The sequence below is a fragment of the Vicugna pacos genome, chromosome 4, assembly GCF_048564905.1.
Source record: "Vicugna pacos chromosome 4, VicPac4, whole genome shotgun sequence".
NCBI classification, from domain to species: domain Eukaryota; kingdom Metazoa; phylum Chordata; class Mammalia; order Artiodactyla; family Camelidae; genus Vicugna; species Vicugna pacos.
The window spans coordinates 76,409,272-76,435,485 of NC_132990.1; the positions used below are offsets into that span (position 1 = coordinate 76,409,272).

General features: G+C 51.4%; 1 protein-coding gene across 3 annotated transcripts in view; it reads left to right on the forward strand.

Annotated features, from left to right (window-relative positions):
• CFAP77 (cilia and flagella associated protein 77) overlaps positions 1–26,214 on the forward strand; it is a 122,462-nt gene that overhangs the window by 88,885 nt on the left and 7,363 nt on the right. For all 3 annotated transcript variants that reach the window (XM_072959014.1, XM_072959015.1, XM_072959016.1), the window contains 2 exons: positions 5,003–5,108; positions 8,818–8,919. In XM_072959014.1, coding sequence (XP_072815115.1) covers positions 5,003–5,108; positions 8,818–8,919 — 208 coding nt within the window. The remainder of the gene's footprint in view (positions 1–5,002; positions 5,109–8,817; positions 8,920–26,214) is intronic.

The window sequence follows — 26,214 nt, forward strand, 5'->3', positions numbered from 1 at the left end:
ATGGGAGGGCACCTGGTGAGGGCCATCTGAGGATGGGCTGGTCAGGGACAGGGCTCTGAGGGGGTGACCCAGCAGCTGAGACCTGGAGGCAAAGGAGCCGCCGATGTCAGGGAGGGTTTTGGAGAGGGAAGGGCTTTGCTGGCCATGACAAGGAGTCTAGGCTGAGAACTGGGAGGCCCTTGAGGGTGTTTAAAGCAAGGAATGATGTGATATGATTTATGCCCTGGGTTGTCCCCATGTCAGACAAGCCTCTCCACCTTTTTACCCAACTTAATGAGCCAGAGCAGAAATGGGCAAAGGCTGGCGGACCCACTTCATCCAGCCCGGGCTGGGCTGGTGTGACTCACAAGGTGTGTCGGCTCTTCTCCCACTCGGAGCCCCTCCCCACCTCTTTCCAGTAATAGGAACCGCCGGCCGGTGCGGGACACAAAGCTGGCCGGCGGGCAGCGAGGATGCAGGAGGCGGCGAGGGGAGGTGCGCACTGACGTGCGCGGCGGGGGCAGCTGGGAAGACAGCTTTTCTGTCGTGAATGGCCTCTTGGGGTAGATCTTGCGGACGACGCGTCTTGTGTCATTAGAAAGCCTGGCTATAAACGAGGCTGCCTAGAAGCATGGGGTGTGTAATAATTAAGTAATAAAAGTCACCGCAGGGGTAAAGGAACCAGAAAACAAAGCAGCTCTGTTCATAGAAGCACTGCAGGCTGCTCTGCCAAAAGGCCTCTGTGCTCAAGTGGCATTTCAAAGCCACTGGGTCCCCATTCAAATGGAGACCCAGGTCAGCCTGGCCCCAAAGAGGTCCTCACACAGAGGGGGTGAACTATCCCAGGGGGCACAGACTGCGCAGCAGCGTCGGGGCTGGATGTTTAGGGTCCATTCTGGCTCTGTGTTTGTCTCTGGGACCACAGAATCAGCAGTCAGTGAGGAACAATAGGGACGCGAGGGGACTCCGGCTAAGTGATACGGGCTACTCAACACCGACCAGTTGTTGCCACGGAGGAATGCACCTGCGCCGTCAGAGCTGAGACGCCTTCAAGACAATCTGGAAAGCTGGGTTTTTTAGTGTAAAATTTCCCAGTTGGTGGGTGTTGACAACAACTGCGAAGACTTTTATAGACTGCCATGCCAGCCAAATAAAACACAAAGCCAGAGGCTCCAGGTTTGCACCATCGGTTCGCTGTCTGTACCATCTTTGGGAGTCACCTCTCTCCTTGTTTCCTCCTTCCCTTGTCTGTGAAATAAGATCATTTGGGAAGATCAGAGGCTCTGAACATTTCTGGGGGCATTTGCACCTTTGAAAATGTGATAAAAGTTGTGGACCCTCTCCCTAGCACACTGTCTGTACGCTCCTGCTCAGAAATGATGGTCTGCGACTTCCCGAGACTTCAGGGGGTTAAGAGCTTCAGGGATGGATGACCTATGAGGTCTTAAGCCTCGAAGTGTGGGTCCCGGACACAGCACCTCTAAACATCCCAGACCCATCAAACCTGAACGTGCCTATAGCAAGATCCCCCAGGTATCCATGCTCACTTGACAGTTGGCAAAACACCTCTGGACGATGTCTTCAGCTGTGAAAGACCATGATTTCTGTTTCCAGGACCTTCTCTGGACAGCGCTCATCTGCACAGCAGTTTCTCTGGGTGTTTCTCAGAGTGTGGGTTGAGGAACACGTGTGTACTCGTTTCCTGGGACAGCCGTAACCTATTACCACCAACCTGGTCGCTTCAAACAACAAATGTATTTTCTTGCATCTGGCAGTCCTGGAGACCGGAAGCTTGAAATCGAGCTGTGGGTGGGGCCATGCTCACTCCAAAAGTTCTAGTGGAGAATCTTTCCCTGATTCTTCCAACTTGTGGGGGCCCCGGGTGTCCCTTGGCTTTTCTCTGCCTCTGCCTTCACCCCACTTCCTTTACCGCTCTTCTGTGTATGTCTATGAAGACACTTGTCATTGGATTTAAAACCTCCCCTCAAAAGCATTTACATAACCAGGAATCCCATCTCGGGATCCTTAACTTGAACACATCTGCAAAAGCTCTTTTTCCAAATAAAGTCATATTCACAGGTTCCGGAAGTTAGGATGAAAATATTTGTGCGAGAGGGGGACCATTCAACCCATGACATTCTGATTCAGAACTACTTCCTATATTTGCTAAAAATGCTCTTTCTTGGGCCCCACTCCCAGATTTCCTGGATCAGAACCTCTGGGGACAGGGCCCAGGTGATTTTTATGCACTATCAAATCTGAGACCCTCTGACCCAGAGAAATGAGAAAGCAATCAGCTCACACTTGAGCTGAGTGATAGAGAAGGCCATGAAGACCATCTGTGACCCAAAGGAAGATTAGAAAGAAGCAAGCAGGGGTACGAATGAGCTTCAATCCCTAGGTTTTCTCCTTTTTCTCTTTTTATTTCTTATTATGAAAAATTTCAAACATGCACCAAAGTATAGCAAGTAGAGTAACGTGCTCCCATGATCAACCCGCGTCACATGGCTTAACCACAAGTAATGTATTCTGCCAATTCTGTTTCATTCTTGTACTTTGTATTATTTTGTTTTACTGTGCTTAATTTTTTTTTTGCTGGAGTATTTTTTTAAAGCAAATTCTAAGCTACATATTATTTTACCCCCAAAACCTTCAGGATGTATCACTCACATTAAAACTTAAAACAAATAACCACAATACCATTATCACATACAACACGACTAGCGATATTTCCTCATGGCTTCTAAAACTCAGTGTTCACCTTTCCCTGGTTGCCTAAAAACTACCTTTTCCCCATTGGTTTGTTTGAATCAGAATCTGAACAAGGTCCACACAGTGCCTTTGGTTGATGCCTTTCTTAAGTCACTTTTAATCTATATCACTTCCTCATCTTTTTTTTTCAATGTCCTTTGCTTTTTCAAGTGACTGAGTCATTTGTCTTGTAGAATGTCCTACACACCAGACTTGGCAGAGGGCATCCTCATGGTGGTGTTTGGCATGTTCCTCTGTCCCCTGCAATTCCTATAAATTGCAGTAGCTGGGCTGAGAGCTGTGTGTCCAATATGGCACTCTAGTCACCTGTGGCTTTTGAGCACTTGACCCACAGCATGGCGCCACTGAGGAGCCAAATATTTCATTTTATTTAATTTTAATGAACTTAAATTCAAAATGTAAAACAACATTTTCAATACCCCATGACTATCTTTAAGTGGATAACATGCTGACATGATAAGATTTCAGGTATATTAGGGTAATAAAATATATTAGTAGGGAGAGGGTTTAACTCAGTGGTAAAGCGTGTGCTTAGCATGCCCAGGATCCTGGGTTCAATCCCCAATACCTCCATTTAAAAGATAGTAAATAAATAGACCTAACTACTCCCCCCAAAACAGAATTTAAGAAATTTTTTTTACTGAAGTACAGTCAGTTACAATGTGTCAATTTCTGGTGTGCAGCACAGTGTCTCAGTCATGCAGATACATGCCTATATTCATTTTTTATTCTTTTTCAGTAAAGGTTATTATAAGACATTGAATATATCTCCCTGTGCTACACAGAAGAAACTTATTTTTTAATCTATTTTTATATATAGTGGTTATCATTCACAAATCTCAAACTCCCAAATCTATCCCTTGCCACCCCCTTCCCTCCCCCACCCCCACCCCTGGGTAACCATAAGATTGTTCACTATGTCTGCAAGTCTGTTTCTGTTTTGGAGATGAGTTCAATAGTGTCCTGAATTTAAGACATTTTAAAAAAAATAAAATAAATTAGTGAAATTAATGCCATCTGTTTATTTTTGGACCCTTTAACACGGCGACTGGAAGTATTTTGGTTACACGGTGGCCCACATAATATTTCTGTTGGACAATGCTGGTCTAGACGTCTGATTAGCTTCAGTTCACTTTGGGTGTTTTCCCCCCAAAAGTATCTGACGGGTGGTGCTGAGTACCTCCTATTGTATCACTTCTGGCACCATGTCTGTCACTTTCAGAGGCAGTAAGATGGGTCACTGGGGTAAATTCTATGTTATGGATATTTTACCCCAATAAAAATCGTGATCATTTGCTTCAGCTGCTACCCACCCCTGTGAGGTTCCCCATCAGCTTTCCACCTAATATTTAGCAGCCGTTGATTATTACCTGAATCCATGGTTTCATCACGAGTTGCAATGTAATGATTCTCTTCCCTTCAATTCTGCCCTTCATCCTGCATTTTATTAGCTTTGGTTCTTCCGTAAAGAAGTCCCCTCATCTCCCGTTAGGTTCCTCTGACACGGTCTCACGCAGCTCCGGGACCTTACCCTCTCATCTCCAGGATGGGGGTGATCATAGCACCCACTCTACAGTGCTGTGCAGGAGTGGGGCATACACAATGCTCTACACAGGAGACGCGCTCCTTGGCTGGAGATTCCTGTCAAGGAGAACCAGAGCTGATTGCTAAAAGTGGCAGAGACGGATTTTATCCAGCACTATTGCAAAGGGGAAAGCGACTTCACTATAGAGCTGCCCTCAGTTCTGAGCACAGCGTAAGTGGGGACTTACAGCCCAGGAGCAGAGTGGGTGGAAAGCTACTGAGAGGAGAGAGACCTCGAGGGTAGGGGGATTCTTGCTAAACTGACTTAACAGGATTATTGGCAAAGGCAGGCCAAGGTGACCAGTACCAAGGGTGGCAGACTGACCTAGCAGGGTCCTTTGGTACGAATGGCATCAGCAGCCAAAGACAGGTCTCGAGGCTGAGGTCTAATCAGACAGAGGGCTCCGGGGAGCCTGTCTACAGTCTGGTCAGGGAGAGGGTCTGCCTCCCCGTCAGGCCCAGCACTTGGTCTGGGAGCAGTGTTTGCTGAACGACTCACACACGGCACCTGTTTCTTCAACGGCTGCAGAAGGTGGGAAAGAGCCCCTCCCAGGCTTGGGAGGAGCACTTTGCCTTGTAGCCCCCACCATCAGGTGGGCAGCCTCTGGGGGAGAGGGGCCCTCTGGCCCTTCCCAGACCTCAAGCCTGTCTGACCTCCTCCCCACAGGCCCTCCACCCCGTTCTTTGATCTGCTGCAGCATCGGTACCAGCAGCTCTGGGTGCAGGAACAAAAGGCCACCCAGAAAGCCGTTAAACTGGAGAAAAAGCATAAGGTAAACGCAGCCCTCACTCCGCAGTGGATGGCCGTCGGGGCCGGAGGGAAGGGAGGTGCTGGCGGGGCTGTGCGTGTTTGTTGCTGGGGGTGGGACGGGGGAGCCAGGTTGCTTATTGCTTCGTTGGAAGGGTCTTGGTGCTGATCGGGTTCAACCCCGACTTAAGCCCCGAGAGTGGCAGACTCTGACCGGCATCACCCATAAATCGGCCCTGTGAGCCCCGGCGGCAGAATGGGAACCCTGTCTGCCAGCTCCTGCCCAGAGACTCTCCCACCAAACCTCGTCATGACTCCACACACCTGGAAGTCAGATTGTAAACTCAACTCACCTGGCCTGGTCTATCTGTAAAGAAAATGCTGGGTGGGGAGGGTTTAGCTCAGTGGCAGAGGGTGAGCTTAGCACGCCCAAGGTCCTGGGTTCAATCCCCAGTACCTCCATTAAAAAATAAATAAATAAAAGTAGACCTAATTGCCTCCCCCCAAAAGAAAAGGAAAGAAAAGGCGGGTAAGGCAAAGTTAAAAGAGAACAACCCACTTCCGGGAGGGGACTGTCAAGAACACACTTTATCAAACGTTAGTGATATGTTTTGTTTCCAGTTCGTGAGTAAGCCCCACCCTAAACACCCCACGCCCATCAGACACATCATCTCAAGTGCACTGGACCAGCCTGCGAGGAGGGTGTTACCCGAGCTCCTAGACTGGCACAAGGGAAACTTGAACGGAGGACAGTATGACAGCCAAGCACTGCCCACTGCTAACAATATGAGTCTCGGTGAGGTTTTTACTGGGGAAAAAACCTTTAGCTCTTAATCTGCATTGCTGACCGCACTGAAGATGCTAAACATGGTACTCCCTTTAAAATGGATTCTGAAATTCGAACTTTTGGAGCACTCAGGCTGGCCTCTTCTCCAGGAGATCCAGACGGATCGCAGCAAAATCACAGCCGCTTTATGTTCACGTGGCGTTACACAGACGTCGTCCGCAGCACGACTTCAGTGTCTGGTTGCTGCAACAATCGCACGAACGCCGTCCCTCCTCCACGTTCCATGCGGAGAACTGGACCCCGCGTGCAGCCCTCGTTGTGTTTTCTCCTCGGGAACGCCCCGTGAGGGCCACATCTCATCAGACCGTTCAGTTTATTTCACTTTCAGATGGTTGAACTGAGTCTCAGAGAGACTAAGTGACTGGCCAAGGTGTCACAGCCAGGCCGGGACCCAGGAGCGTCCCGCCCCGGAGCCCAGGCCTTCCCCGCTGGCGTGCTCCCACTCCCGCCCGTTACAGGGAAGCTCAGGATGCCGCGACAGCGCTGGTGATGCTCCAGGACCAAGCCGGGGAGTGGAAGGGTTATCAGGGGTCCCGGCGCCTTGGGACCGGCCAGGAGAGGCTGCAGGACGGAAGGGCCCAGGACCCGGGACCGGCCAGGTGCCAATGCCCCTCCCGGCCGTTCACAACAGCTCATTAAAGAGCAGAGTGCTGTAATAATATTTTAAAAGCAGCCTGTGACTAGTTTGTTTGTTAATGGCTCAAGAAAGAGTCATCTCACTATGGGAACGACCAATTTCCAAGGAAGCATTGCCATTACACGCTGCTTTATAGCTCCAATCTAGAGCTCCGATCTATTTAGTTTTAACGGAGCCACTGGGGATTGAACCCTGGACCTTGTCCATGCTAAGCACCTGCTCTACCACTGAGCTAACCTACCCTCTGCCAGAGTCATGACTTTAACCAGCAGCTAACTCATGGCAACTCAGAGTGTCGTGAGTCCCCGGAATCCCAAGCCTCCGAGGACACATATTCTGAGTCTAGAGATGCGTGGGGACTGGCTCAGCCCCACGGCTGTGACTTTGAATAATTCATTACTCTGTTGGGGTCTCAGTTACCTCACTGGGCAAAAATAGGGGGTCGGACGAAATGAGGGCCTGCCATGCTGGGCCCAGCACACACGAGGCACTCAGAAAACACTTGTTGAGCCAACCCGGGAGTTCTCTTCCTGTTCCAAGATTTTCTGTGGCTGCTACGTTGTCCATCAAACGGCTACAAACTCTCAGATCCACCAAATGCTGAGGGGCTGGTATACGGTTTATTGGGGTTGATAAGATGGTTGGTTTGCAAGGTCAAACTGCCACCATCCAAGGGGAAGCCTGTCTCTCCAGCAGGTAAGGCTGTCCTGGATTTGGGACGGTGATACCAGCAGATGAAATTCTTGGTAACAACTTCCGTTTAGTGAGCAGTCATCTTGGACCAGACACTCTGCTCAAAGCTAACTCAGCAAATCCTACAGTTACCTGTTTGTCAGGCATCGATGCCCCGTTTCCCACAGAGGGGACCGAGGCTGGAAAGGTGACGAGACTTGCCCGCGTCCCTCCAATTCTGAGGACCAAATCATTAACCCCTGGCTGGGCAGCCTCTCTGCTTTGGTCTGAAGATAAAGTGTCAGAGTGGTTCTCGAAAGCCGAGAGGACAGCTGATCCAAAGGGCTCGTAAGTTATCCATGGATGCAGTCAATAAAATTAATATAATTGATTAACAAAATGAATCAATAAAAGGGGTTTGATGGGGTGTCTCTACACCAAGGCTGTAGGTGTGAAGAGCCCCCTGTTCAGCTGTTAGCTCTCCTGGGGAGTTTTGAACTTTCACGAGGATCACGGCCATGGGGCTAAGCTCCAACTGTGCCTGGAATTCCTTGAGCACAGATTTAAAATGCAGAGTCAGGGCCCCCCCCACTCTGATGCTGACGTTGGAGACCTGGGACCCTGTGTGAGTCTGCTGGGGTGACCGTTACAAAGTACCACGGATCTGGTGGCTTAAACAACAGAAATCTGTTTTCTCACCATCGGAGGCTGGACGGCCACCATCAAGGTGCCAGCATGCTGGTTCCACTGGAGGCTTCTCTGCTTGGCCTGTAGACGGCCACCTTCCTCCCGTGTCCTCACGTGGCCTTTTCTCTGTGCACGTCCCTGGTGACGCTTCCTCCTCTTAAAAGGACACCTGTCCCCACTGGACTACAGCCCCACCCCCTGACCTCACTGAACCTTAATCACCTCCTTAAAGGCCCAGCTCCAAATACGCACTCACTGGGGGCTGGGGCTTCCACACAGGAATCTGGAGGGGACATAATTCACTACCGAATTTGGGGCTTGCCAGCATCTGTTGGGGGGCACAGGGCGTGTGTTAAGGAGGAGCAGGACTTTCCCTGTGCCTCTGAAATCTCACCCACAGAGACCTCGAGGGCTCCGAACTGACCCCCACATCCCTCCCCCAGAGGGAGGCCACCTTCCTCCTCCACGAGGAGGCCGTGGCGCGGACCTGCTCCCCAGAAACGGTGACAATCCGTGGACTCACACATTCTTGGTTCCAACATCGTGGAGTCCCTGGTAACCACCAGCGCTGTGTTAGCTACAGAGTGAATTACACGGCTGTCTGGGACGCATCCAAACCCTCAGGGCGGCAGCGGGCCAGACCCAGACAGCTCCAGGGACGACACACCCTGGGCATCCCGTGGTCTCACCCCGAGAGCGCTAAGCTGGGGTCACAGGTGGGGCCGGGGGCGGGAGCCTGGAAATCAGGCTGGGAGAGGGGGCGGAGCCAGGAGGAACGTGACCACGGGCCTGCGACACCAGGCATCCTGACCCTCGGCCTCAGGCCGCCTCGTCGTAGCCCCGCGTCTCCGGGCAGCCGGGAGCCGTCCTGCCTTCGCGTTCCTCCTGCAGGTGATCCTGGGGAAGCTGTACGAGACCCGGAGCAGCCAGCTGAGGAAGTACAAGCCGCCCGTGGAGCTGGGCGCCCTCTGGCACATGCCCCACTTCCAGAAGGTCAGTCTCGCCTCCCACCGCCCCCTCCCGCGCCCAGGCGGCTGCCCCCGACCCTGCCCGGCCTGTGCCTGTCCTCCAGGCAGCGGGGCTCTGAGGGCCTCTGCCCGTCGACTGGCGTAGCGACAAGAACAACAGCAATAGAAATAGTAATAGTAACGCCATAACTGCCAGGCACTGAGCTCTGCTGAGCCTCCGACTCACTGAAGTGGGGAGCTGCCGCTGTCATCCCCATTTCACAGTCAGGAGCCGTGGAGAATGCTGGTAAGGGCAGCCTTGGGCTGAACCCGGGCCGTCTGACCGCAGAGCCAGGGAGTCCGTCCCCTGGGGCAGGCACTGTCTGGGACAAACCCCCTCTAGTGGTGGGGCCGTACGCCGCACCCCACACTGGGGACCTGGGGGTGCAGGACAGCGCGGTGCCACCAGCACTAAGCCTCCCACGGGGTGGTGTCCCGGGAAGCTGGAGCAAATGTCTCCTGTGGCTGACGGGCTGCCAGAGTGACCTAGCTAGCAACACCAAGCCCCGGCCTCAGCACGGACCCGGGGCCCATTCGCCACGTCAGCCCGCAGCATCAGACACAGGTTCACTTCAGCGGCTCTTAGCAGGGAGAGGGCAAGGGAGGAGCTGGGGACACCGTCATAGGAGGGACAGGGCTTCAGGAGGGTGGGGGCTGGGCGTGCTCAGCTCAGGCACCGTGAGCCTTTCTAGGGGCAGGAGGGACACGCCTGGTCCCAGGAAGACAGCTGCACAAAGCAACGTTCTTGGCCAGCTCAGGCCTGGCTGCTGTGTTGAGCTAAACTGCAATTTAGACAATGAAGGGGCCGTGCCTTCCTGAGCCTAATGCAATCGAACAGGCTGCCAGAGAAGCCTGCTTGCCCCCCTTGAAGTGGTTCTCGTGTCCTGCCCAAGTGGCCTTCATCAGCATATGTCAGTGACCATGTGCCCCGCCACCCATCAGCCCATGCCGTCCCCACACACACACGGGCAGGACCGGGAGCCGGGCAGGAGGTGGTGGGAGGCGCTGCATCGCTGCTGCATCGCAGCCCCCGCACCCCAGCCTGGGCAGCATCACTCACCTCCGGGTCCCCGGCCTCCCCCAGCTTTCCGTCTTTCTGACCTCATCCCTCCTCCCCTTTCTCTGTCTCCCACTTGGGAGTTTCTCCATCCACAGCCTCCTTCCTGGCCCCTCCTTCTTTCCTCCTTTGCTCATTTCTCTCTGATTTTCCTGCTGTTTGACATCCATGGTGGGGGGCATCCTTGGGAACCTGCCCAGGAAGGACCGAGACCCGTGGCTCCTCGGGGACGAGATGCCCTCGGCAACACTCCGCCCTACAGCACTGGCTCCCAGCCCCTCTCCGCCCCGATTTAAAATCCACCCATAGCTCCCAAGGCAATGGACAAAGGAGGGCTCAGGTGGTCTCCCCTCCCTGCCATCAGAGCAAGGAAAGGGCCCCCTCCACACCCAACATCTCCCACCCCAGGTAACGTGGATTCTTCTGTATCAGAAACACCTGTCTCAGACACGGGTATCCTCATAGCCTGGCCTGGAGTAGGAGCACAAATCCAGAAATAAGAGTTTTTATTTCTAAAAGATGGGGTTTGCTGACCTCAGGCCCCTTCCAGTCTTTAGATTATTGTTATAAAATACTGTTATGAGCACAGTCGCCAACCTGTGATGCTGGCCTCTTGTTCGGTGCCGGGAGCAGTGCCAAGTCATTTACAGGTATTATTTCGTAAGCATATCCTCACCCGAGGGTACAGAGGAGAGGCAGAGAGGGTTCGCGCTTTCCTCGCCCAGCATGTGGCTGGGCCTGGAACCAAGTTCCTCTGACTGCAGGGCCTGAGCTCAAAGGCACTTTCCACGGTGTCATAGAAATGATGAGAAATAGAATAAAAACGCCAGCCCCGGGGACTTCTAGAGTGTTGTTCATCTTTTCCGGGAATGTTCATGGGTTTCTGGAAGTTCAGCCCTGGAATCTCAGAGCAGGGCTGGTCCCTGGGCGCCACCCAGCACAGCCCAGTAGAGAATCCGAGAGCCCCATTCTGGTACCGCCACCACTACAACATTCAGTACCCTCCTGATTGGGAAGCACCCCCAACGAAAAGCATTCATGGAGCTCTAACTGTGTGCCAAATGCGGGACATGTATTATCTCATAGCTATGATGTCCCCATTCTACTGATGTGGAAACTGAGGCTCAGAGAGGTGAAGGAACTTGCCCTGTGAGAAGGGGGTGGCTGCCTAATCCAGGGCCTCTTCTCTGCACGGCCGGTTGGGGATGCTTCCTGAGGACACTGTCCTTCACCTCCCAGCCCCACCCCCGGTGAAGGGCTCCCCTTCCCCACCAAAGGGCTCCTTTCCCACCCTTCGAGGCATTCATCCACATTACAGCTCACTAATTAACTGGGCAATTAGTTGTTCAAGGCCCGTCTTCACCTGTAAAGTGTGAGCCCACAAGGACATGCCTGTCATGTCCCCTACTGTGTCCCCAGAGCCCAGCACGGGGCCTGGCACTCAGCAGGTGGCCAGTAAATGTCTTTGGAAAGAATGAATGAAGGATAGAGCACAGGTAACTATATTTGCCATCTTGTAATAACCTATAATGGAAAACAATCTGAAAAAGAATGCATAACCGAATCACGTGGCTGTACGCCTGAAACTAACACAACATTGTAAATCAACTGTACTTCAGTTTTAAAAAAAAAGGATGAATGAAGGAGTGGATGAATGAATGAGTGGCCAGCCCAGAAGGACAGAAGAATTTACAAGCCTTCCACAGATCTGATGAAACCACCATCCCAACCAAAACGTCCGGGTGCCCGCCGGCCCCTGGCAGCCACTGACAGGGTCTGGACTCAGAAGGGCCGGCCAGAGCCACTCCTGCTGCTGCCGTGGTGGCCCCAGGAGTGTCTTTGTGCCTCGTGTCTGTGCTGATCCTCACCCCCCTCCCCACCCGGCCCCATTATGAAAGGAAAAAGCGCTTCCAAAAAAGTGGAACATGCCACAGTGATGGATAACCTAAATGGACTCTCCCCGCTTGCGAACAGATGTCGACGCTGAACTCTGTCAGAAATAATTAAACACCTTTCACACGGAAAAGCAGCAGGCAGGGCGCAGGCGCTCCTGGGCTGGGTCAGCGCAGAGCAAGCTGGCTTTCCATCCCTCCCCATCCGGCACCACGCAGGGCACCTCTGGGTCCGGAGCCCAAGCAGGACCAGGGAGAGGAGCAGAAGCACCCCTTGGTGGGGGCCTGGTCCAGCCCCACAGCGTCCAGCGCTCCCTCCTGGTCTGTGTGACCAGCAACCACCACCCGAGGGCCAGCGCCCAGAGGGAGGGTTGGCCAGCAGCTGGTGAGTGGATATGCTACCGGAACACTCACCATGGGCCACCAGCCAGTCACCAGGCTGGACCAGCGGCTGGACCAGCGGCTAGACCCCCCTGGACCTCAGTTTCCTCATCTGAAAATGGAGGGGGTGGTACTAGTTCTTAAGGATTTCTTCCAGCCCAAGGTTCCGTGATCCCAAGTTTACTGGCAAGGAGCCATGTGGCAGGAGGCACGGGGGCTCCTGGAGGTGGCAGACCCCAAACCCAGAGTTTTTTGGAAACTGTGAACTCATCACCTCGTCCCTGAGTGGGGGAACCGCTGGGCTTGGGGCCCGTGCCCTCTCTGCCTGGAGGCCAGGCTCTCTCTGTCCTTGGTGAGGTGTGCTGGGGGCTGGGGGCTGGGGGCAGGGAGGAGGGGGCAGTGTGTGTGTGTGTGTGTGTGTGTGTGACTCTGAGTCAGCCAAACCTGGCTCACGTGGTGACCCTGCCACTCCTGGCCTGTCATGAGGCTACCTGTCCAAGGCCCCGTTTTCTCTTTCATAAAATGGGCCAGTGACACTGCCCTGGCAGGGCTGCTGGGAGGATTCTGCAAGAACAGGTGTACGACATTTAGCAGAGTGCCTGACCCTTATCACATCGCCTGTGAATGGCAGCTGCCGTGCGGATGGTCCTGGTGGTCACTCACTCACTCATTCATTCACAAAGCTTGTCGCCGAGCACCTTAGTGTCAGACTCTGTTCTTAGTGCTGACGACACACCACTGTGTGATGGACGGCAGACAGGTAACTGCACAGGTGGATGGCTAGACGGAGACGTTTAAAGAAACTCCACCTTCAGGTATCCATTCCCACAGCCTGAAATGCTGCGGAGATACCAACCTTGAGCTGGCGGCCCCGAGTCTGGGGGTAGGGACGACCCTCACGATGATAACCCCATCAACACAATTCAGGCACAGGCTGGCCCACCCTGTTCTCCTGCCTTTTGCCGAAACCTCCTCGGGTGTTTCCAGCAGGGGGCCAGATGTTTGGCTTGGCCAGGACAGCCCTCCTTTGGCCAGCTAGTAGAACAGCACCCCCAACCCTGCTCTCAAAAGTGACCCAGTCTGAACCACATTGTCTACGGTCATCTGGTCAACATGGTTTCTCCCTCTTTACCAAAAGATTGCCAGTCCAGTAGGCACATGAAAAAATGCTCAATATTGCTAACTATTAGAGAACCACAAATCAAAACTACCACGAGGTATCACTGCGCACCAGGCAGACTGGCCATCAGTAAAAAGTCCACAAACAACAGGTGCTGAAGAGGGTGCAGAGGAAAGGGAACGTTTCTACACTGTTGGTGGGACTGTAGTTTGGAAGCTACAGCCATTATGGAAAGCAGTATGGAGATTCCTTAAAAAACTAAAAATAGACTTACTGTATGATCCAGCAATCCCACTCCTGGGCACATATCTGGAGGAAACTCTAATTTGAAAAGATACATGCACCCAATGTTCATAACAGCACAATTTACAAGAGCTAAGACCTGGAGGCAACCTAAAGGTCCACTGACAGATCATTGGATGAAGAAGATATAGATACAATGGAATACTACTCGGCCATAAAAAAGAATAAAATAATGCCATTTGCACCAACATGGGTGGACCTGGAGATTGTCATATAAGTGAAGTAAGCCAGAAAGAGAAAGAAAAATACCATATGATATCACTTTATATGTGGAATCTAAAAAAATGAGGCAAATCAACTTATTTACAAAACAGAAACAGACTCACAGACATAGAGAACAAACTTGTGGTTGCCAGGAAGGGAAGAAGGGGGTGGAGGGATAAATTGGGAGTTTGGGATTTGCAGATACTAACTACTGTACATAACATAAATAAACAGCAAGGTCCTACAGTGTAGCACAGGGAGCTCTATTCAATACCTTGTAACAGCTATGATGAAAAAGAAAATGAAAAGGAATATATATATGTATGTGTACCTGAATCACTACGCTGCACACCAGAAACTAACGCAACATTGTAAACTGACTATACTTCAATTAAATAAATAAATAAACAAAACCAAAAGCCCAAAAAGACTGCCGGTGATAATGGCCCAAAGACAAAGGGACAGAGCCCCAAGTATTTATGGTGCACTGACAACAACGGTGAAAGTTTGGACGCTGCTGCCAAGCAGTGACTTAGGTATGCGTTGGGAGATATTACAGACATTACATAGCTGATTCACAGCATTGTGGAATATTACACAGCCACTGAAAATACTGGCTTCAGTCTTGCTTACTAACACTTTAATAACATTTTCAGGGGTTGGGGTATAGCTCAGTGGTAGAGCGTATACTTAGCATGCACGAGGTCCTGGTTTAATCCCCAGTACTGTCATTAAAATATATAAATAGTAAATAAATGTGTAAAAATTACAAAATATGTTGCCACTTTAATAATAATCTCCCCACATGTTACTGGGGCAAACAAGCTGTGCTGTGACCCCGTTTGGAAGGAGGCGTCCACACGTCACGGAGGAGGGGTCCCACGTGGCAGCAGCCGTGACCCCGGGCTGAGCTGGAGGCTGTTTGCTTCCTCGGATGCCCTTCTCTGCCTTGTTTCCCTTTTCATAGTGAGCACTGGTAACTTTTACAAAACCACGAAGGCTATTTTTAAAAAGTGCTTTTAAGGAGGGGGACCCACCCCCTTCCCCGGGTGCCCGTCCCGGTGCTCATCCCCCTTTCCGCTCCATTCCCCGCCGAGGGCTCACAGAACGCTCCCGGGATGCTGGCCAAGCCTGGTTTCTCCTACTCGGTTTCCATCAGGCGTGAAGGTCAGAGGCCCGAGCTCTCCCCCCGCCATGAAGGTGGCTGACTTGCCGAGTCCAGATCTCTAGGGCCAAGCCCATGACATAATTGGAGGTTCGAGATCCATTTTAGAGGGGGTTTTGCCCAAGCATCTTGGGGTCTCCACTTCAACCTGGACACGCCGCCCCCCACCCCCATCACTGCCCCATCTTTCCTCTACAGCCCCGATACCCACTTACATTACATAGTCATTCAGTCACCAAAGTATGAACAAATTGACTATATTTTCATTTGGCTTTTGGTTTCAGCCCCACTGCTTTAGAATAATGGCCCAAGCTATTAAGCTAACAGTTTGATTTACAAGCTCTTGTGCTCTGAACGCTGGGATCAGACTCCTCTCTTTGTGGAAGACCAGCCCTGCCTCGGGTCTCCTGGGCCCCTGGCTTCCTAATAGAACAGGAGATGGCGGCGGGGAAAAAAAAAATCAGCAGTCAGTCAAGCAGTGACACCCAGAGATGATTAGTGAGAGCTGCTCAATCTAAGAAAAGGATTTTCTTCCCTACCTCTAAGCTCTCTCACGAATCATAACTGGATGGGAAGTTAACTCTCTGTTCAACCCCCCGAGCGGGCTCTCGACCTGTCCACCTTGCAGCCGCCCCCTCTCCAAAAGGCCTGCACGATTCAAATAAAGATGCACCGTTCTCTGCCCGGGGTCTCTCAAGCCGCAGAGTCACTCGTTCCAGACCCAGGAAGGGCAGACTCCAGATGTACTGCCCCTCCCCAAGGTCCCTGCACCAGTGATGTATTTTAAGAAGCCTGTCGCTCTGTTACATGGGAATAAGAATCGTGCCAGGTTGCCGCGTAGGGCACTGAGAGCAGGGATGGTACATGTCACACACGAAACAGGGCAGCAGGAAGAATGATTCAGAGGCCCCGATGCTCTTGACATTTCTCCCCTAAATACAGACCTCCCCCATCATAAATCAGATCAGTATGCAGAGGAGCTGACTTGCTGAAGGGATAAAAGCAGAGGCTTAATTGGTTTTACATAATCCGGCACCTTGGAGAGACAGACTTTTTAGGCACCTGCTCACGAGGTGACATTGCTCCTTAAATACTGGCAAGTCGCAAATGGCCAGAGCCGAAGCCCTAGGGATGGGGACAAGAGGCTGGGGAGGGGATGAGGGGCAGAGAGGAGAGAGTAGCCAAGCTTCTGCAGCAGCTGGAGAAATCTCAGGGTCTGGAGGGACCTGGGGCATGGAGTGAGACAGCAGGTGTCGTGGGGGATGAGGGAGCTGGCACTTGTAACAGAAACAGCCCTGCAACCTGGGGACCCCCAGCCTGGCTGTCCCCTTCATCTTTCCGACACCTGGGAATTTTCAGTTTAATCCAGAAAGCCCTTCTCCCCCACTGGGTGCAAAAATATTTCAAATTTCGTGTTGAAAGTCAGCCAGAAAATAGACTAAGACAGCTTGTTTTGACATCAGGTATATATTTCTAATCTCTGGAGAGAGCTAGAATCTCATGTTGAGTTTTGGGAGTTGATAGGACTTTCAGGGTCCCAATTTTTCTTCCAGCTCATCCCCAAGGGAATAAATCCTCAATGATCTAAAGAGACTCTCCTGGGCTCGAGAAGGAGTTCAGGTTAACGCCTGCCACCTCTGGAATGACTTCCTCCACATCTCCCACAAACCCCTCATTTCCACACACCCCCACTTGTCAGCCTCTGTCACCAGGCACCAAGGTTGCTGGCGTGATGTGGTCCAAGCCGCCTGGCGCATGACCAGCAGCAGGGTCTCACAGATAAACAACATTAGACGATCTACTTGGGTAAACTCAGGTTCATGTAAGCTGAGGTTTGTCAAAAGTGCAGGCAAGATGAACCCCGGGGTGGGCAGCCTTGTGTCTAAAAGCCTCAAGCAAAGAACACAGCCTTCCTGGTTTCCCTCGGAGATGCGGAGTTCATGGGCACCAGAGAACATACGTCGGGGAGAAAGTAAGATGATGGGGATGTTTTTCTGGCCTTTCCCTGCCTCTCCTCAAACTGAGCCCAGGAAAAGGTGCCACAGCAGTGTAAACAACATGGGTGGTTTGACCGAAGTCCACTGGCTGGAGGTACAGAGGGAAGGGCATCCAAGAAGACCACGTTCCCCGACGGCAGCACGAAAACACCGCTGACAGCTCACACGTCCCGAGAGCCCCTTCGGTGCTGGGCTGGGTGCTTTGTTGGATGGTCTCGTTTCATGGCAATGCTCACAATAACCCTACGTGGCAGAGAGAAGTCACACCACCAAAGCTTGGAGGCTTCAAGGCACGTGCCCCAAGGTCACTGTTAACAAGTGGCGCGTGGCGGCTGAGCCCTCAGGCTAGCTGCCTCCGGGTCTCAGGCTCGGAAAGAGCCAATAAGTACTGAGGACCTACAGCTGAGGTTGGGGCCAGCGGGGCTGAGTGCGGGACCTGGGAAGGAAAGCAAAGGGCGGTCAGGAGCTTGGCTGAGTTTATAGGTGTCCGGGGGGTCGTGGGCAGCCCTGCTCTGGCTGAGTTAAGCCCTTGCAATAAACAAAACTTCCCACTGCCCTGATAGCCCTTAGACCTGGACAAAACCCCTGAGCTTCTTTTAAATTGCAATTTGGCCCCAAGGCTAAAGAGGAAAGAAGCCAATGGTCAGAGGCTCAGGCTTGCTATACCAAAAGGCATGAGGCAGAGGTGGAGCCTAGCAGGAGGGCCGAGCCTGTGGGCTCAGAAACCACACCGATGCTCCAGGTCCCAGCCTGCCTCGGGCCTGCCTCTCTGTCTACATCTGTAAAGTGGGGATAATGACAGAACCAAGTGCAACGATGCGTGTGAAGTGCTTGGCCCGGCCCGGCCCGGCCAGGGGAAGGCCTCGGAGCAGGGACAGCTCCACACTGGACGGGGCTCTGGCATCTGCTCCTCCAGAGGGTCAGTCCTCAACGCTGGCTGTGCCTGGGGTCCTCTGAGGGGAGGCTTAGAATGTAGAGTGCAGGGCCCCACCCAGGACCCTGACCCAGTGGGTCTGGGGTAGCCGCCCAGCCTGCATTTTTAGCAAGAAGCGCCCGGTCCCTGGGTCAATGTCAGCTCCTCCTACACGGTTATGTTTGAAGTACACATTCGCCAAGTCCGGCACAACACGTCCATACGTTTGCTGTAAAGCAATTTGGAGCTTCGAAAGGAAACATCCTGTTGGAGGCAGGCTGTCGTCTGTTCAATAGCCCTAAGAATTATGAACTTCTGTCTTCATCTGCTCAGAACACTGTCACAAAATGCCAGAGGCTGGGTGGCATGAACAATGGACATTTATTTCTCTCAGTTCTGGAAGCTGGAAATCAAAGTGCCAGAACGGTCAGGGTCTGGTGAGACTCTCTTCCTGGCTTACAGACAGCCACCTTCTCCCTGTGACCTCACGTGGCAAGGAGAGAGAAAGCAAGCTCTCTGGTGTCTCTTCTTATAAGGGCACTAGTCCCATGATGGGGGCCCCACCCTCATGATTTCATCTAAACCGTTACTCCCAAAGGCCCCACCACCAAACGCCATCACACTGTGGGGCAGGGCTTCACACATGCGTTTTAGGGGGACACAGTTCAGTCCACAGCAGCTTCTTTCTCAAGTTCAGCCAAAGTTTGCCTCATTCTGGCTCCTCCTACCTTGCACCTCCTGGTTGTGTTTCTCTCTGGAGCCCCCATGGAATCACCTGCTTCCCTTTCTCATTGATAGTCCTGCAAATCCCTGAAGTCAGACAGTTTTGTCATCCATGTCCGGGTTCTTGATTGTTCCTTGGGGCAGAGTTCCAAATATCAGAAGATGGGACCCTGGGTTGCAATGACGGTGGATCACCCAGATACCATGACCTCTGCCACTCAGTATGCATCCTCTACCTTTGTCTACAGTCACAGATTTGTTCACTTGAACCACCTTTCTACATGATTTTTTAACAAAATTGTGGGTACAAATATTGAAGAAAATGAAACATCTATTTAGAGCAAAGAAAATGGGGAGGATCTTTAAGAGGCTTGAATCTCGAGGGCGTGTCTAAAGGGTCTTGCCTTATCCCAGGCTCCTAACCCATCCATCTATCCATCCAACTGTCTGTCCAGCCAACCATCCAGCCAGGATTTGTTGACTGTCCACAGGATGCCCCTAAGAGTCGAGTCAGGTCCCTTGTCCACTGACATTTACCTGGAACGGTGTCTGGAGTGGGGCACCAGTACCCTCACTAGTGGGTTGAGGACACCCAACTCTAATATTCCTATTTGTGACTTTCCTTGTCAACCACAGAAAGAGTCTAGTCCTTAAAAGATACCAGGAAAAAATTCTTCCTGCTCATGATGCCAGTAAGAGAAAAGGGGAAAGACGGCACCACAGCCCAGCACAGTGCACTCCACCCCGTGGACACCACGCATCTGAGCGTGTCCCCTGCTTCCCTGGCAGTAACACAGGAGTCGTTCAACAGCCAATATGAATATGCAATAAGGCACCGAAGGGCACTGCATGGACGGCTCAGCAAAGGACTTAATTTGCAACCAAGCACAAAATCAAAGACTCTGTCAACCGAGGAACCGTGTGCCTGAATAGCCACCTTGTGCTACCTGGGAAAGCACTGCCAGGTAAATTTCCAGAGAAAGTAATTAAGGAATCCCCATTGTCTAAATTCAGCAGCAAAATTCTGAAGCTCTGGAATTTGATGCTCACCAGGGATCTGGTGTTTCCTCTCAGCTTGATCCTTCATCAAAATGAACAGAAGCTTATGAAGGAATCGGCTGGCGCGTCTCCCCCGCGCTCTCCCAAGGACACTCTCCAGCACCGTGTGCCCCTGTGTGTGTTGTCTTGACAGGAAAGCAGTCAGCAGCAAATGAGATCGCCGCTTGTGGGAACGGGGTGAGATTAATATACAAATATATAGACCTCTCAGAGATCTGGCAGGCGCCAATTAATATTTATCAAGTACCCACCGCGTTCATGTGCTGAGTATGAACATGCAAAACACAGTCCCCGGCATCAGGGAGTCTGTACTTTGACTCAAAAGCTACACGCAGAGAGATACCCCCGCCCTATTGGGGGAACCCACTGGAAGTTTAGGTTTGCATTCACAGGGAGTGGCCTCCTCTTATGCAGACGGTGTGAAATTCTCAACCAGGCGTCACCAGCACCACGGCCTCCACGGGGGACCACCGCGGGGGACGCCAGTCCCAGTCGTCGGGGCCCACGCCATTCACAAGGACTCCTCGAAAGGTTCCTATCAACACGTCTCCTCCACTAACTCCTTCTTTAGCTTGTACTGGAGTTTAAAATAAAAGAAGTCAATTACAGTAAAAGAAGTCCCACTGTCCACTGAAGATGAGAGTCCACCGTGACCATCCACATCCTGATATCTCTACGGAGGGGTGGGGGGTGGGGGGTGAAGCAGCCCACTGGGATATCCCACTGCCCTCTTCCAGGCTAGGCCCCCTAGCCAGGTGCCTCTTGGCCATCTTCTAGAAGAAGAACACCAAGCAGTCTCCGATGATCTGGGCTCTGAAAAGGAAAGGGGAGAACCCCCCCCTTTCCTGGCAGCTTCGCTTGTCACGGTGTTTGCTGACAACCCCACTGAAAACAGCCCTGGCTGCCGCTGTGAAGTCCCGTTCCATCTCCCATTCACTCCTTCCTCCGACAGTTTTTGAAAGGCGAAAGGTCTGGAAAACACACCCCCACCCCCACCCGCCCCGTCCACCCCCGGCCCCATCACCCAGGGAGAGGGGCTGACGCGCCTTCTCACCTGGCCCCTCGGTGCACCGCCTCCAATTAAATCAAAATGGTTTGTTTTTAATGGTCTTTTACACTGACAAGTGGGCGATCATTTTGGGCCCACGAGCTGTCAGGGAACTGAGGCAAATCCTCCGTTGATAATGCCCAATGCTTCCAATTAGGAGCCGGGGCCGCTCCCGGCGCACTAACGATTCCCCAGCCGCCCCCCGGGCCCCTTTGGCGCTGGCTGTTTCTTCTTGCCTCCTCCGCCGCAAATTACTGACACAAAACGGAGCGCCCCGCGTCTCCTCCGCCACGCCGGGCCCGGGCCCTGTTGGGCTTAATGAGCCGATGGAAGTTTCGTGGCTCCGGCGCTAAATTCTTTTCTTGTTTGACAGCTGCTCGGCTAAGGCGAGTGTTGACCTTATAAAAGATTTAGTGTTTCTCATTATTTTCTGTCAAGCTTCACAAGTGATGGCTCTGCGGTTATCATTTGCATCCTGGGGTGTGCGCGTGTGCGTGTGCGTGTGCGGGATGGGGCTCCGGAGTGGAGCCGGGGAGACAAGCCGGTCGCAGAATAAAAATTTGGGGGACCAGATGTCTCAGGAGAGACCGCGGCCCTTGTTAATTACTCACACTGCGGACCTGCTACCGCAGAGCCCAGGACACACTGTGTCTCTCTCCCCCCAAGTTGCATTTGGCTCCCGCACGCCGGCGTCTAGCCTGACATCCTTCTCGGGCTGAGGCGGTTCAAAGAGAAGCCAAGATGCAAAGCCGGGGTGACTGACGGAGGATTCGGGGGCTCCCAGGCCTCCCGGGTGGAACTCGGGCGGAAGCACAGCAGAAAAGCAGCGCGCCTCGAGGCTGGTGGGCGCCCAGAGCCTGCGGACAACAGCCCAGCCGGGATGGGCCTGCGGGGTGAAAGGGCGCGCTGAGGCGGACGTGCTGTTAGGGCTTCATCACGGGGGAGCTGACTCTTCTCTTAGACTCCGTTTAAAGTCCTCACCAGCAAGACACCACCACCACCACCACCACCACCACCCCCCCGCTCTGCGCCCTGTAAGATGATGTAATGGTTTTGAAAAGCAGAACCACTTTTTTTAAGTGGCACATATCATTGTCCCCTATGGGATGACTCTGGGAGCATTTGTTAGTTCTCATTTTGCCCCTGCACCCATGCCACATCGGGGCTGCTCTGTATAAATAACAAGACTCCAGGGAGTCCTGCTGGCTCCCTCCCCAGCCTCTGGCGGCCTCTCCATCTCATCTCTTTCAAGCCCCCCGGTTTCCCCCTTATTCCCACCTACCCACTGGCCATCCCAGGTGAGGGTGACCTCAGGTTGCCTGAAGAGGGTGAGAGAGAGTTAAGGGCAGAAGGACACATGGATGTCTTCTCCCGGGGTGTGGTTCTGAGTCTTTATTCCTCCTTGTCACCATAGGAGATTCCGTTTTGATCTCTTAGAGCAAAAATATGGCACCATCTCCCTCCCATGCCCGAGGCAGACCTTGCTAATCAATCACCGCACGCTTCTCACAGGCCTACATTCAGCCTGAGAATGTTTTATAACAGAACACGGGAGTGAGCCACCATCACGGGAAGTGCAGCCTCCTTGCCATCCCTGCCTTCCATTTAAATAAACTGCTAAGGCTCCTAAGAGCCCTTGTCTTTTTATGCTACATCAAGATGATTTTTATATGAAAGGAAGTAAAGTATAACTCACCAAAGGAAAATCGATAGACTAGACTTCATCAAAATGGAAACCTTTGGTGCTTCAAATGCTACAATCAGCAAAGCGAAAAGACGACCCCCAGAATAGGAGGAAATATTTGCAAATCAAATTTCTAACAAGGGAGTTGTAGCTATGAATATAAGTATTACTCTTACAACTCGGTAATGAAAAGGCAACCCAAATTTTTTAAATGGTCCAAGGCTATGAACAGACATTTCTCCAAAGAAGATAACACAAATCACCAGAACACACAGAAGATGCCATGAGGGGAATGCACATCAAAGCCTCAGTGAGATACCGCTTCACACCCGCGAACGAAGGCGGCTCTAATTTAAAAAGAGAGACAGTAACAAGTGTTTGCAAGGGCACAGAGAAATCGGAACCCTAATACGTTGCTGGTGAGAATAAAAAATGGTGCAGTCACTTTGGGAAGCACTGTGACAGTTTTCCAACAGGCTAAACACAAGAGTTGCCATGTGACCCAGCAGTTCCTCTCTTGGGTGTATACCCAAGAGAAGCCAAAACACACACCCACATAAAAACTCGTACCTGAATGTTCCTAGCAGCATTATTCATAATAGCTCGAAAGTGGAACTCACTCAACTATCCGTCAGCTGTTGAATGGATACACAAAATGTGGAGACCATACCACAAAATGTTATTCGGCAATAAAAAGGAATTAGGCAGTGATACTTGCAGCAGCGTGGATGAACCTTGATGTTATGCCGAGCGAAAGCAGCCAATCACAAAAGCCCCTGCAGTGGATGATTCCATCATTATGAAGTGTCAAGAATAGGCAAATCCACTGAGACCAAAAAGTAGATGAGTGGTTGCCAGGGACCCGGGGGAGGAAAATGGGGAGTGACTCCAAAGGGTATAAGGTTTCTTTTGGGGATTATGAAAATATTCTAAACTTAGACTGTGGCAGTGGTTGTGCAAGCCTGTAAATAGACTAAAAATCAATGATTTATACCTGTAAAGTGGGTGAGTTGATGGTATACGAATTATATCTCAATAAAGCTGCTGAAAGAAACAACTCAAAAAAAAAGAAAAGCCCACTTGAGTCAGATGCATGCTCACTGCCCAGATTCTGTCTTTGGAGCCCTCAAATGGTGAGGGAGGCTCTGGTCTCACCTCAGCTTCCCCCATTACCCATGATGATTCTCACTTACCTGGAGCCTATTAAACTTGGACACTGAGGAAGCAGAGGTGGGCACCGACCTGGAGGCTTTCAGGAAATTCAGACAAACCCCCCGGCTTGGTATCACCCTATGATTTATCTACCAGCATCTAGCAAACAGATTCATTGTTTGATTTTGATCTCAACTGCTGCTGACTACCCTTCCCTAATTCTTGGGAATAAGCTAGAGGTATTGTTTGGCTTCTGAAAATAGCAGGTGGGTTTTCATTTTCAGTCATTCATGACTGTCTTTCCTCTGCCCCACTAAGTCTCAAGAACCCCACAGTCGGTGGGGCGCAGACCTGGTTCCCAGGTCTGGCTTTGCCGCTTAGTAGTGGGTCTCCTTGAGTTGGCGTCTTAACCATCCGGAGAATCAATCTCCTCTCTTGTCAAGTGAGGAAGTCCCCCCCACCCCTCACCCTCGAGGGTCGTTTCTCTTCCTTCTTCACCTGACACCATTCCCTGCAGTCCCCCGTTAGACCTTGGGGGCAGGAAGCAAGTTAGTTTTCTAAGCCCCAGCTTGGATGTTCTTTGAAAACACAGCATGTGTCAGCAGGGAGGGTCAGGTCCTACGTCCTTGCTCCATCTATTTTTGGACCACAAAGGAATTAGAGCTGGTAGCAGAATAAAAATTTAGGGGACCAGATGTCTCAGGAGAGACAGCAGCCCTTGTTAATTACTTGCACTGCGGACCTGCTACCTCAGAGCCCAGGACACACCGTGTCCGCCAACAGCATCTTGCATGGATTTGTGTGCTACGGGGTCTCTGACCTCCAGCTGCCTGAGCTTGACAGAAATTACTGACCTGGGACTGATCCATAATTTTCAAGTACCTCTCATTAGAGGAGACAGCCCCTCAATCTTTTAAAGCAAAATCTCTCTTCCAGTCACCTGAGCAGTTGTCACATTAAAAAAACTAAACTAAAATCTCTATAGCTGTCATTTTTTTTAAGCTCTTTGGAAGATTTTTTTTTTAATCTTTTAAAATCCATTTTGCCTCAAATCCTACCTTTTGCCTTCTCGGCCCCCAGACTTGGCGCTGGAAGGCTGGGTGTCCAGTTAGGGGACCACGGTGTGGCTAATGAGAGGGGACTGGGGAGCAGCTGGCCCAGCTGCCCCTTTTAGGAGGATGTGTCGGGGGAATCGTGGGAAAGCCGCTCAGCCTGTGACTTGACAGCAGTGGGTGGGTTCCTCCCATGGGGAGAGGGTGGGGCCCAGAAGCCAGACTCCCAAACCACTGGTGGTGAAACTCTGTATGGCAGCAGAACTCCTGATTCAAATGGAATCAAACACACGTCTCCAAGAGATAAATCTGGTAAAACAGAGTAACTTTCTAAACTGGGCATGTGTGCAGAGAGAGAAACCCTTGCCCACAGTTACTTCTCCAAAATGCAGTTTGGATGAGGGAGGGTGTAGCTCAGTGGTAGAGTGTGTGTTTAGCATGTGGGAGATCCTGGGTCCAATCCCCAGGATCTCCATTAAAAAAATTAAATTAAAATTAATAAATAGATAGATAAACCTTATTACCTCCTCCTCCCAAAACACAACAAAACAACAACAAAGAAATGTAGTTTGAAAATCAGCCCTTGTGCTTTCATCTTAAAAAACAGAAAAGGCAATACTCTCTTACAGAGAAAACCGAAGCCCTCAGCCTCACTTCCCATTCTCACCCCCCGCCTTCCCAGAGGCAGCGCCGGCCCTGCCTTTCAGGCAGTTTCCTCCCTCCCATGTCTTTCCCTTTAACTAGATTCATGCCCATCCTTGAACTACACAGGGGATCTTATGTGTGTTTTTTTCTAATTTTTTAATTTTTAATTAATTAATTTTTTTAATGGAGATACTGGGGATTGAACCCAGGACCTTGTGCATGTTAAGCAGGCACTCTGCCACTGTGCTATGCCCTGCCCTCTCATTTTGTATGTTTTAAATTCTTCATATAAATGGCATCCTCCTTATGTTCTGTTCTGTAAATTAGACTTTTTATTTAATGTGACGTTGTGTTTTTTACTTGTATGGACCTCGAACAGCACTGTCCTACAGAACTCTCTGGGAAGTGTCCTAGGTCTGCCCAGCCCAATTCAGGAGCCCATGTGGCCAAGTGGGCTTCTGAAGCCCTTGGAATGTGCTTAGTGTGACAGAGGGACTGAATGTTAAAAATTTGTCATTTTAGTTACTTGAAATTTAAATAGCCACATGTGGCCAGTAGCCACCATGTTGGACAGTCCTCTCTGGAAGGTTCATCTCAACTGATGCAGAATATTCCACTGCATGAATTTACCACCTTGGTTTATCCAGTCCCCACTGATGGCCGTGTGGGTATTCCCAGGATTCGGTGTCATATTACAATGAGGATGGTGGTACACATCTCTTAGTGGATGTTTTAAAAAGTCTCTCCAGGGTGTGTATCTATACATGGACTCAGGGGTTCACAGGCTGTGCGTGTCAAACTGATGCCAAATTCCTCTCAAAGCAGTTGAACCAACAAACACCCTCACCTACAGTGATGAAAGTTCCCGTTTCTGATCATTATTACC